This window comes from Centroberyx gerrardi, chromosome 19, assembly GCF_048128805.1.
Source record: "Centroberyx gerrardi isolate f3 chromosome 19, fCenGer3.hap1.cur.20231027, whole genome shotgun sequence".
Lineage (NCBI taxonomy): Eukaryota > Metazoa > Chordata > Actinopteri > Beryciformes > Berycidae > Centroberyx > Centroberyx gerrardi.
Genome location: NC_136015.1, coordinates 8,011,032 through 8,024,777, shown reverse-complemented (window position 1 = coordinate 8,024,777; position 13,746 = coordinate 8,011,032). Strand labels below are relative to the sequence as shown.

At 44.3% G+C, this 13,746-nt stretch overlaps 1 protein-coding gene across 3 annotated transcripts in view; it reads left to right on the top strand.

Annotated features, from left to right (window-relative positions):
• Positions 1–6,123: 6,123 nt before the first annotated feature.
• The window catches only part of nhsl3 (NHS like 3), a 38,387-nt gene continuing 30,764 nt past the window's right edge, over positions 6,124–13,746 (top strand). For all 3 annotated transcript variants that reach the window (XM_071894854.2, XM_071894853.2, XM_071894852.2), the window contains exons 1-2: positions 6,124–6,224; positions 7,024–7,426. In XM_071894854.2, coding sequence (XP_071750955.2) covers positions 7,195–7,426 — 232 coding nt within the window. In that variant the 5' untranslated portion in view covers positions 6,124–6,224; positions 7,024–7,194. The remainder of the gene's footprint in view (positions 6,225–7,023; positions 7,427–13,746) is intronic.

The window sequence follows — 13,746 nt, the reverse complement described above, 5'->3', positions numbered from 1 at the left end:
TTTATGCCTGATATCAGCTGTATTCGTATAGTTTGTTGAGTTTCAGATAGTCTTACGGCGACTCCTAACACTGCGAGCCAGTGAACGTCCGATGATATCACCTTGGAAAAGTTCTTGACGTGGTCCAAACAGATTCACTGAGGTACAAATCAACTGGTTTTCAGTGTGGGCATTAGCGTTATTTGCGCTCTTTTCCTGTGTGTTTTTACTTTTTTTTCACGAAAATGAGTATCTAACTGAAAAATGTAATAGTTTATCATAATACAATGCAATATTGAAATCTAATACTCTAAAAAGTAATATTTAATCAGTTCTGACAACTGTACCAATTCTGACTTAATTCTGACTTGCAACTTACTTTGCAAGTTTAATGAACAATGCAAATGATTTTTGAGGCAAGAAAGCCTTGGCTCGCTGCGTTCACTGATGCATGCTGTCAATGTGGACAGCTTCACTGAAAAACCTAGTTAGTATACTTTTTTGGCTGTTCACTCATTCACAATGCTGTATGTTATAGGGACCAGTGAATGGTTTATCCGAGGTTCTCTTATTCATGGCAGCCTGGGCTGGACTGGAATGGAATGGCAGGTCGTTTGCAGCAGAGTATCTGGGTCCTATTTCTGTAGAGATGGCAGAAAACTCACAGATTGCTCTAAGAGGTTTCACTGCTATTATTTATTTAATACAGGGACATTGTAGTAGTGCTTTCTGGTTTTTGGAAGTGGACTTTCGGTAACTATGTTTAGATGCACACAGTGTTCCGGACACTGGCTCATATTAGTTAAGGTCATATGCGGGATGGACTTTTTATATGCATCTTTAATAACCAGCTCTTGACTATCCATCCCTATAACCATGTTCTCGTGAAAAAAAAAACACAAAACAGATTTCCTGCCTATCTGTGTTCTCCAGCCAGTGATATAGCTAGCTACTTACAGCTACACTGAAATACGTTGGATCTGAAACCTATCTAGCTCAGTAGTCCCAGCATCACACATCATTTCCACAACTACCTTAAATAATTATTTCGGGGATATTATGGATTCACCCCACCCGCCACCTCTTCCGCTGCAGATCCTTCGTGTGAACGCGATAACTTGAACAGTTTTTATAAGAATCTTTTCAAATTTGGTGTGGACATTGATGACCCCTAAAGGACTATTGATGTTGATGTGTGATGATTATTGTAACTATTGCTAATTAACTAATTAAATTCATGTCCATGCTATTTGGACCCATATCTCACCAATGGTGCATTATATTGTATTGAAATTTGTCAAGAGAATTGTTCAGGCAATTATGGAGATTTGTATGAAGTTTGCACTTGCACTCCTAGTTAACCTCTGGTGTCAATGGGAAATTTTATTCTGCCATTTTAATCTGCCATTCTCAGCGTAGAGATTTAGAAGTAATATCATATGTCGGTATTGACTCATTTTATTTTTTGTGATACTCTATGGATCCAACCCAAGGAGAACTGTCTTTTTCTCTTTCCCCCCTCCATAGGGAGGTCAGAGGTCAAAGGTCAGAGGTCAGAGGTCAGGCTCAGCTACAGAGCAACACACTGCAGCTGGTAGAGATTCAGTGTCTTGCTCAAGGACACTTCAGCAGGGTGGATGCTCACTGTTACGGGGGCTTGAACTCTTGTCTTACAACACAAAGCTAACAAAGAGTCACACAACCTGAAAAAACCTTAGAAATTATTAGAATAACAACAGTACCACTCCTGTTAGATGCAAAGAGAAATTTATTTCATTTATTAATGTTACAAATGCCAGTCTATGCCAAGGTGGACGGGGGGGCCTGGGCTAAAAATAGGCCTATCCAGACTGTTCATCGGTGCCAGGGAGCAACACGGCGTCGCAAGGCGTGGCGTACTCGGCCACGTTGGGCAGTCCGTGCGCCACGGAGGTTGAGACGCCGTTGAAGCCTCAGACCACGAACAGCTGGTCGTCCCGCGGCTGCAGCATGGTGGGCAGGGTGTGCCACGTGTTGCTGGTTCACATTGGGATCGTCCCGCAGGAGGATATCCGCCATGTCCGACAGCTGCTGCGGAGAGAGCGTCAGGAGCTCTTCAGAGGCTTCCTCAAAGTGGTCCAGGATGTACAGGAAGGCCTTGCGCCTCAGGTCAGGGCGGGCAGAGCTGCTCCTCCAGGAACTGGCAGCAGGCGCGTGCGACACCCATGAAGAAGAGCTGGTCCGCTGCCGCCAACAGCTCCTCCACATTCTCTGCGGTCACAGGAACAGAGCCGGTGTAGGCGAACTCGATGAGGAGGCGCATCATGTTGGCCGACACACCGGGGATGTCGTACAAGCACTGCTGTGGGGACGACCAGCCGTGGGTGAAGAGAATGCTGGGATCAGGATGGAGAGGAAAACAGAGGATTATTTTGGGGATGATATAATCTGGTTTTGTATCTTAAAATTGTATTCTAACAAAGACCTCCAAAATTAAAGTTGACTGTGTGCAGTGAAACTTAAAAAGTGTCCTTAAAAAAATGCGAGTACTATTTGTGATGTGTTTGTTCTCTCTTGTGTTCATCTGTTTTTTAGGTCCTTTGTTGTTTGTAAAGCACTATGTGACAAACTATGTGTTTTTGTATCATTTTGGAAGCATGCTTTTGTTTTATATTGTTATAGAGTAGAACTTCACCGACATTGACACTAATCTTGCATTTTTGCTCCAAAGTGGGTTTTTGGCTGCAATTATAGTAATATATGCCAAAATGCAATAAAATAGTTTATATATATGACATTGCCATGCATCAATAATATAGCTTATTTTGTTAATTATGAAAACACAGTGGGCCACTAGACCTGTGTTAGGCTATTTTGATTTTGAAGTGTCTGTAACTAATTTCTTTGTTATATAAGTTTAAGATACATTTTGATGGTAGTTGTCATGTCTTATGGGAAAGACGGTCGATATGAGCTTCCCACTGCATGCTGTTCACATCAGCTTTCAGGTGATAAACCCTATTAAAGAATATGTGTCACCTCAGCTTTCAGCTGGAAAATACTACTGGTAATGGTAACCAAAAACCAACAATCAACAGGATTACATGTTTACATGCATCAGTATCCTGGATAATGACAGATTATCCCAGGTAAATCCATAAATGGAGCACTTTCCTGGATATTGAGGGAATATTAGTGTGCCTGCCAGTGAAGGCAGCTAACACACAGTTGAGCGAAGAAGATTGGAGGTGGAGAAAGAGAGAAACAGAGGAAAACAGAGTTGGGAGAGGATTGGTGATACATTCCCCAGTAGGCTCATAGAGTTCTGGTGGTTAATGATTTTGTACCTTTTACGGCACGTACACACACACACACTCATACTACAGCTCCCTCACAGACATACAGAGAGTGGCTGTTTTCTATTGGATCGCCATGGAAACGTTAAAACATTTCAATCTGTTCAGCATGAGTGAACTAAACTATGACTCATTTTAACCCCTCCCTAGACACCAAGACACACTTATGCACAGGCATATACACACACACAGACACACAGACACATAACTACAACAAAACTCATCACACACAGAAATCATCTCACACTCAAACCGTACAGCAAACTTTTAATGCTTTTATGTAAAGGGAGTCCAGCACACCGTCTGAATTCTGACACAATATTTATATTAGTCATCTTCAGCTCCCCTCCACATAGCAGCCTTGTCTTCGTCTGAAGATTAAATCCTTATAATTCTCCATAATGTCTGCACAAGACATACAGCAAAAAGCTGCAGACTATCACTTACAATATATGATCTACTTTTGAGTTGCACTTGCACGTTCATTACATAAAAGCAGAGGTAGGGCTGAGGTCTGAGTGACAGTAATATCCTGAGGTTCTGTGCCAGAGTTAGCCCAGGAATCCCAACAGACAGGTAATTAGGTGGCCTCATCACAGGAACTAAATGAAGTCCGTGACCCACTGGTCCCTGACTATAGATGAAATAGACCTGGTGTATATGACAGTTTAATAGTTAGGTAGTTCATCGTATGACAGTGGTTTGCACTGATAATTTTCTTCCTTTTCTTCCTTACCATTTGGATAAAAATGGTTTATCAAATTTGTTTCACCCCTCAAGAATCAAGTCTAGGTGGTGCCAGTAGCTTAGAGGGTAGAGAAGCAGGTTTGTGATCGGAAAGTCACCAGTTCAAACCTCTGGACTGGCTGGAAAAATGATGGGTGGGGAAAGTGAATGTAAAACAACTACTGTCAAGTATTGTTGAGCAAGCCACTTAAAAGGGGCAATAAGTACTGTCCCAGAGCACACAATGATCCCCCGCCCCCCACTCACCTTTTCAACTGCTCAATGCTGGAGGATGGTGCTACGAACGAGCGACAAGCCTCGCAAGACATTTCAGCTACGAAGGCTTAAAACCATCATTCTCAACCCCAAAAAGCACATGACAAAGCAGCATTGTTATTACAGAATTTAGTATGATGATATATCACCTCTTCACTAGACATTTCTGTTGGATCAGTGCTCTAATTAGCTAGCTTACTACTCTCTATTGTGAAAATGTGACTTTGTGTCAATTACAGGCCACCATAACTCAAGGGGACAGGAGAGCTGGGAGGTGGACGTTGTGCTAGAGACTTAGGAGGAGATCAATTTTGCCAATGTTGTTGCAATTCCCACTAGTTGCCGATAGAGATCAATGAAAGTCATAGATAGGGGCTCCTTTAACACCCAACTGGTCCAGTGGAGCAGCTCAGTGGCCACCAGTAAAAGACTGTGGTTGTACTGGGCAGCTCCCAGGTGTGACTGTGAAGTGGGGCGTTGCTGAAAAACAGCCTACATGTTCAGTCAACTTTCCGTGGATAGAGATATTATAAATATTATGATTTTATAATACAGGAAATACTGCACTGTTATTGTTAGCACAGAATGTAAGTTAATTGAAGGGTCATGTTGCTAATAGACAAATTGTATTGTAGACTGAAGTCACAGGTGTGTCTCTGTCTGTTCCCCCAAGGCTGCTACACCTCCTCCTCCTCCTCCTCCTCCTCCTCCTCCTCCTTCCATCCTTTTTCCTCTCCAGCTCTTACCCCTGAGGGTCTACTCTACATTCAAACCAGATGAGCCAGTCCCAGGACACACACACACACACACACACACTCCACCCCCTTCCGACAAGTGTCCCCCCCGACACACACTCACACTCACACACACACACACAATGATGTCAGCTCCTCTCGTCCCCGCCACAGTGAAATTTAAAACACATACACACGTCAGAGGCCAGTGGAAGGACTCGTCTGTTGAAGGCGAGTTCTGGACAAGCCCTAAAGGGAACTGGCCCCTTGTGACTCACCCTACCTGTCTGCCTAATTGTGTGTGTGTGTGTGTGTGTGTGTGTGTGTGTGTGTGTGTCTGTCATGTTTAACAAGGGGTATCCGGTTTCCGCCTCGCTGCAAAGTGACAGGGAAGAGACACTCCCTCTCTCTGCAGAAGAAGAACCAGAAGCTGAACCCTCCTCACCTTTACCTGTCCACCTCTCACCACTGGACTGCTCTGTGTTATTTCCTGGGAACTTCACTGTCAGATTTCTTTTTTTTAATATCCTTTTTATACCTCAAGAAGAAAGCATTACCCCTGACCCCTCTGCTAAAGCTGTAAGGGTAAAGCCAGGTTTGCTAGTGGCTTGTGGTGTGATCCAGAGTGGATAATCTGGTCTGAGGTGTCTGTTGTTTTGCTTTGTTTTGTTTTTGTTTTTTTCATGGCTGCCATAATGCTTCCTGACCCTGGGGTTCCCCTCCTGGGGGAGAAGGGGACGACTGCACCTGATCCCCGCAAAGGAGGCTAGGAGAAACGACAAAGGAAAGCAGGAGAAAGGTAGGGAGAGTGGATGCACTTGAATTGACCGCAGTGCAAGAAACCAGCAATGACCCGCGCTGCTTGAAGTAAAGGACTTAACACTGAGGCTCAATGCTGAATCTCAGGTGCTTGGAGAGCGAGGAGAGGCGACTGGCGCTGGAATGGTTCGACTAACTCCTCACAGCTCTGTGAGAGGTGGGAGGAGAGGCTGGCTCTCATGCAGAGGGAGGGACTGACTGCTCAGAGAGCATGGAGCTTCATTCACACTGCTGAACACACACACACACACACACACTCACTCACACACACACTCAGCAGCCTGTTCTCAGACAGAGGGAGAGACAGAGAGAAAAGAGGGGAGCCGAGGAGGAGAGGACACAGCAAGCTCGCTGAGTGAGTTGAATACAGTTATATGTTGTCTGTGTGTTTCAGAGCAAAGACTTTTTTTGTAATTTAGAGAGTTTGTCTGTGTGTATCTGTGTGTTTGTGTGTGTGTTCATGTTCTGCAGTCTTTGAATGTACGTGCATACCAAGTGTTTTTCCATTGCTATTTCTATCTAATTGAGCTCCTTTCTTGCTCTCACTCACTCTCCCGAGCACACACACACACACACACGTTTCTGCTGATGTGAACCACATGTGACACACACTCACGCACACGCGCGCACATAGACACACACATACAGACGCTGCAGTGGTCCAACTCTCCTCCCTGGGGCTTCTTCTCTACATACACACAAAAATGAGAGAATAGCAAAAGGGGGAGTGGGGGCAGACGGATGAAGAGAAAACTTTTAGTAGGACAATGTGGGAATGTGGGAATGGTCTTGGTACACTGTTGTAACAGCGGGCTCCAGTGTAGTCAGGCTCTGCAGCTCCCCCTCTTCATTTTTGTCTTTTTCTCTCATCTGCTCTGCTTTGATTCTCTCTTTTACCATTTTTTTTTTCATTTTCGTTTTTTGTAATAATCCCATGTGAGTTTATCCTATTCCAATTAATCTCTTCGCTCTAATTAATCTCCTCTCTCTCTTGGCCTCGTGCTCGCTTTCTCTCTCATCTCTTTCTCTTCTTCTCCCCCCTCTCATGCTCTCTTTCCCAGCCTGTCTCTCTTTCTTTCCATCTTCCTCTCTCTCTCTCTCTCTCTCTCTCTGTCTCTCTCTCTCTGACCCTGTTGATCTCATTGTTGTCCCAGGTGGTGACAGACAGAAAAAGAGAGACACTGAGCGAGGCGAAAGAGGGACAGAGGGGTTCACCAATCCCTGGGGCGGGGGGGAGGGTTCAGACCCGGCGACCCTTCCCCGAGTAAAGGCACGCTGAGCTGGGTTGAGGTGCCAGGCCTCAGCTCCCAGGACCGACTTCCAGGATGTCCCGGAGGAGCTCCGCGGGCGACCTGGTGCCCAGGGACGTCTCTGAGATCCTAGCCCGGGAGGCGAGGGCTCAGCGCGGGCAGAGGAAGCCGGGAAGCTCCCTGGGACAGGCCTTCAGCTGGCTGAAGGGCAGCCGGAGGAAGAAGAGCATCGGCAATGGGGTGAGCCGGACGGGGATCGGGGCGACGGATGTCAAACTGGGATTTCAAAACCACGATCCTGCCAAAGGTGAGTGGGGCGTTACCTTACACTTACACTCTGTCCACAGCAGAATAAGCTTCAATTCCAAGATCACCAAAAATGACAAGCAACCAAATATAAGGACTGCAGACATCAAGGCTGCAGTGCTCTTACTATATTGCTGTGACCATAGAACGATCATATAAGAGCAAAGTTCTAGGAAGGGAATTAAATAACAGCTAAGGAGAGAGACAGAAGGGATTTTTGTAAGAGCAAGCAAAGTGAGTAGAGAGGGGAAATCATTCAGTCAATTTTCAGTCTACGACGGAAGATGGGGGAATGAATCTGCTACTTTGACTGGACTGGGAATCTCAACCCAAAAGGAAAATTCAACCTAAACCAGAATTCACAAATGGTATTTCTGCAGTCTTGTGCAGATTGTTCAACATTTGTGAGCATGGACAAGCTTCTCCCAAGGCTAGAAACCAGGACTGTAATCTGTAATCTGTGATATCATTAAGAGAGAAATCATTGAACTTGAAATTGTGACCCATGGAATTTTCGTTCAAGATCTAACATCCAAATACGATTTATTTCTTTATATTGCTAGCAATTTATGAACCAGGGAATGTGTCTGTTATTGACACTGTGAACAGAGTTGGCCTCCTCAGATCCGGGAAATCAGACTGATATCATCAAGAGAGTTTTGGCTTTCTCCAAGGTCATAGGAGTAACAAATTATGTTTCAGGGTGGATTTTCCTTGTCAAGGTCAAGTTAAGACCATCAGCCACTCACTTGAGCAATACTGTGTTGAGTCCTGGTGTGTTTGTTTGGCAGCTCTATAATTCTATTTTGTTTTGTCTGTCATCATATGGTATTTCCGAGAGACGTGTGCTGACGGCTGGATTTAGATGGAAAGGTATGAGGGATTTCGTTATCATCGGGACATCAGTCTGTACATTTATGCCGGCAATAGTCACACACACACATGCACACATGCACACACACACATAGACACACAGGGGTCTAATCCCCTCTTCTGTTTACTGATGCGTTCGCTTGGTTGGCGGCACAGAGATTACCCACAGTCCCCATTTCCTGTTTTTGTTCCACCTCTAAAGCCATCCCTTTCTCTCCTGCCAGTGAGAGTGTGTGTGTGTGTGTGTGTGTGTGTCTGTCACTATTGTCACTATCCAACAACTCATGTAAACCCAAAGTTCACGATCTTTTCCGACCTGTTTTGTTCGATTTCCATTTAGAAATTGACGTGTAGCGGTTGTGGTTTTTGTACTTGTTCCACCTAAAAGCGACTTCCATGATCCCTTGTTATGTCTTGGATTGTGGTTTCGCGAGGTCTATGGAGGACTATGAATACTGGATGGATAACAGGCAGTGACTCCGTTTGAAACCAAAGATTAACTAGTAGTACGGCTAATAATTCCCCAGCAGAGGATGTGGTCAAGGCTGATAGTAAGAATGTGTGGGAACCATATTTTTTTGGCAGTCATTCCCAGTGATTTTTCTGATGTTAAAACTGAACCAGTGTCAAGTGTGTCGAAAAGAGCAGATCACATTCAATCGTGGACGTCCAGCTGGGTTACAGTTCCAGGAGTGACTTTTAGTGAACTTTTGACCTCCTTTTGACACACACAGGAGGTCTGTACTCCAGGGAGTCCCATTTGATTCTGACAAAGGGAGCAATGAGTCGGTTTGACAGAGAGATTTGTCCTTTTATTCACCAATGTGAATCGCTGCGTTGTTCGTCTCACCTGTGTGTGAATATACCTCCTTGTTTGGTCTCTCTCCTGTCTTCCTCTGCTCCTTTTGTCTCAGACGGAGGAAGAGAGAGCGAGGGAGGCCTGTTTTCCCACCAGTTAAGGAACAGCGCATTGCACCTTTATTTTATTCCTTGCTGCTGCTTTTCATTCTCCCCGAACCCGCTGGGTGACTTTACCCCCCCGACACCAGCCTGACGAGACAAAAACGTAGTCTGCACAAAGAAAGCTGTCACACAAACACATGCACGCACACAAAAGCACACACACACACACACTCTGTCTCTTCCCCAGACACATGCATACACACACATCCTCATATTTCCCTCTGTCTGCTTGTACTGACTGTCTCTGCTTCGTGTGAAACTACTATATGACTATCCTGTCTGACGGTTTTAGATTTACTTGATTTGATTTCACTGTCATGCCAAGCCCACATAGGCTTACTACACACATCCATTCATCTTGTTCATTTAGTGTAATATTGAGCCTTAAAAAGTGACAAACAGCCAGTGCTGTAAAATAATTTAAGTTTTTTCCAATGGAAATACATTTGTACATACAAGGGATTTTACTGAATCAAGGACCCACCTTGTTTCAAAATATTGTCACTTGGTTCAAGAAAATTATCTAAACAGGTGAAACTGCATGGGAAACAAGTGAAATGACCTCTTCCCATTGACAAATTTGTTTCACTTGTTTTAAGGAAAATCAGGTTTTAAGACTCAATACTAAATTTAACTTGTTAAGATGCATTAGTGTACAAAGTTTGCCACCTAGAATCCACCCATCTGAGGCATAGCTCTAGTCTTTCATAATCATCTAAAAAGAAGTTAGCAGAAATGGAAGTTTTTTAGCTGTTAAGTCCACCTCTCAGCTCATCATCAAGGATAGTAAAACACAAAATTAATTTTGTTTTCAGTTTCTCCCAAATCCCACAGCAGACTGATTCTGTCCTCTGATGAACCGCTGCACCTTCCAGTCTCTGTAGCTAATGGTAATGAACCTGACCTAAACTGTGCACAGAGATCTTTATGGTGTCCTCTAATGGTTTATATACATGTAGCCTGTGATAATATTTTTCCCTGGTGGATTTACATTGGCCGTGTCATTGCTGCATGACTGGCTAAGCTCTGTGGCTCAGTGAGCCAGAGCTCGGCCGTCCAGCGCTGACCGCCCGCCCGCCATAATTTATAGAGATTCCTCTTCTATAAAAAAAAAAAAATAGCACTCTTTGAAGTGCTGAATTCCTGGGAGCAGAGTATCAGAGCTGTATGTGTGTGTGTGTGTGTGTATCTAGGTCTGTTAGTGTGTGTGTGTGTGTGTGTGTGTGTGTGGCTGCCTGGTTGCCAGATTGGGGCTAGAGTTATGCGATAGAGAGGAGAGATTACAGCGAATCACAAAGCCTCATTCAGCCTTGAGAGGACTCTTAGGGAACACTCTCTCAATGCTTTTTTAATTAGAGCAACCCCTCAGCACACACACACACACTCTCACACACACACACACACGTACACACACACACTACCCTCTCTCTGTCCCTGTCTCTGTCTCCCAAGTTTTTGCAGTCTCTTTGCCTATTCATTACCGCATATAACTGTTTTTGATTTGCTTCACAGTTCGCTTAATACCCTCTATTCAGCACCACTGTGGGTGTGTTTGTCTTCAATGCTTATTATGTAACCACTGTATGTTTAAAGTTACGAGTGGATGTCTACAGTGCTGTGTGTGTGTGTGTGTGTCTGTGTGTGACCCAGTGCTACCCTGTATCAGACGGTATCACAGTGTTTGTGTGTTAGCAGCATATTGCTAGGCTTAGGGCGGCGCCAACCCAGCGCCAGCACTCATTACATCACCTACACACACACACGCACACGCACACGCACACGCACACACACACACACACACACACACACACACAGAGAGAGCGCACTGCAGAGCCCCTGCAACTACCTGCTTTGTCCAGTGCAGCCCATCTTCGGCTGCTGGCTGTTTCAGCGGTGAGGTCATTTTACACAATCCCTGGGATTCCGTGTGTGTCTGTGTGTGTATTCATTGTTTTTGAGTGTGTGTGTGTGTATGCAGCTGTGTGTGTGTTTGTGTGTGCGAGCGTATGTGTGTGTATCTATGAATTTCACTGTGTCACAGAGGCAGGCCTTGTGAAGATGTTTATGAGGGGTTCAATTCTTTGCTTGAGTGTTTGTGTTTGTGTGTGTGTGTGTGTGTGTGTGTGTGTGTGTGTGTGTGTGTGTGTGTGTGCGTGCGTGTGTGTGTGTGTGTGTGTGTGTGTGTGTGTGTGTGGTCGTGTAGATGCAGCACACCATTACGCAGATTACAGACCTGGTAGGGTAACAGAAAAGTAAACAGCTCCTTCACTCTACATTACATAGAGCATTTGCTATATTACAGGCCACAACTCAGGACAACTATAATACACTCTGACAGGATGAAGGGAGTGAGCGGAGGGCAAAGAAAAGCGTGCGGTGGACAGGGAGGAGTGTGAATGTTTAATGCTGCCGCACAATGTCTCCTGCGGACATCATTCACCGCTCACACACACACTTTGATGAGCGAGGTAATTTCACCTGGGTAAACAGATACCTGCAGCCCTCATCCATCACCGCAGACCTAAAGCGATGCCGGTGAGGTAAACGTCACCCGGGCAACACCATTGTGAGGTACCGGTCGCTACGGCGACAGTACCGCAAGCTAACAATAGGGTCGGGTCCGATTGTGATGTCTATGTGGAAGAACCACGTGAAACATTAATCCTCGTTCAGGTCACGCTTAATGTGATGATGTAGCATTATAGACATTTTGCAATGGAATGAAAGGGAGGATGGGAGATAACAGAAAGAATAGAAACGATAATGAGTGTCGGGTCACGACCCCAGTTATTGAAATCTGTGTGTTAATCAGATTTCATCTCACCCTCATGTTGATGCCGCCCTTATGTTCTGGTCTTCTAAAAGATAGATAGCTATCCAGCCTGCAGCCTACAACTTGAATAATCCTAGTGACATGCACACATGCAAACGAACACACACACACACACACACACACACACACACACACATTCACAGCTAAACACACTGTAAACCCTAATGAAAAATCACTGTACTATCCTTACAGTGTGTATGTGGTACTCAATAATGAGTTTACAGTGACCTTCTCGTACTTTATGGTATTTTTTAACTCCTATGGTATCACTATAATATTCCTATAATAAATTCCTATAATATTCCTATAGGATGCTATAGATAGTTTATAGTTTTGCTGTTATATTTGCATCGTATCTGCTTAAATATCATAATATAACCATAGTTATTTTTCATAAGAGGACCGTGCACACACTGTGCAAACCCATGGAGGGGCACACCTACACAAACACACACTCACACACATACATGGACATACACACAGACATACACAGCTATATACACTGTAAAATTGGAAGGAGTAATTAAAATGACTCGTGATCAATGTTCAAAACATTCCTGCTTTTTTTTTTCAGTGGTATTGTTTATGGAATAAAAGCTAATGGGTTGTTTTATAGGATGGGAGTGTGTTTGATGTGGCGGGGAGGCAGCTGGAAGACATCAGTGTGGGACTGAGGGAGTGGGAGTCTGTATACACAGGGATATACAACTGATTTACCCTAAAGACAGAGTGTGTGCGTGTGTGGGGCTCCTGTTATGCAACTTGTAGTAATGGATACACCTGTTGAACACTGTTTACCTGATCCAGCTGTACGCTCTCTCTTTCTGTCTTTTTTTTTTTGCTACAAGAAGAGTAGACCAGACGAATGACAAAGCAACAGAGGAATTTAATTAGTTTTAGGTAAAGGGAATGTGACTTTAGCTGGGCAACACATCTCGGAACATTCATTGATGTTACTTTTGTGTTCTTTTGGTTATCTGCTTCAAAGAAAATAGCAGACCATTTTTCAGCCATCTATAACATCAACAGTTAACATCAAGTTTTGTTGTCAGTCCCTCAGAGTCAAAGAGCAAGGGCTTCTTTCTAGAGCTGCCATTTTGCACCGATGTTTAACAATCATGCAGGGAGAAATCCATCGTAGAAGAGTAGCCTCAATAGACCAGAATGCAATGCAGCCACAAGACATGCTCTTGCTCCGCTACTACTATCACTACTGCTCTCTCCACCTACACATACTGTATAACTGACAAGCAACAAGTTCACACCCTTTCTCTGGGGACTGTCAAAAGGCATTCTGGGAAATGTAGGAAATCTGTAACTGATGCAGAAGTAGATGAGGTAGATTTCAAAATAGCTCCTGGAATAGCATTGAACATCACAGATTGATGACACATAACCGTGTAAGAGTATCCGGGAGTAGATTTTCCTTTAATCGTGTTGATCCCAAACCTGTAGTATTTTTTTTTCTCAGTAACAGCAATGGCTGGCCACAAGAGGGGAGTGCTGGGCAGATGTTGGCAGAGTGGGATTTAGATTTCACTGGATGTGGATGGAGATTTAGCTGTAAAGAGTTGTGGCAAGGACTATTAGAAGTGATCAAAGTCATACAGGTAAAAACCTATAAAGACTCCCAGTCCCTTATTGTGTAACAT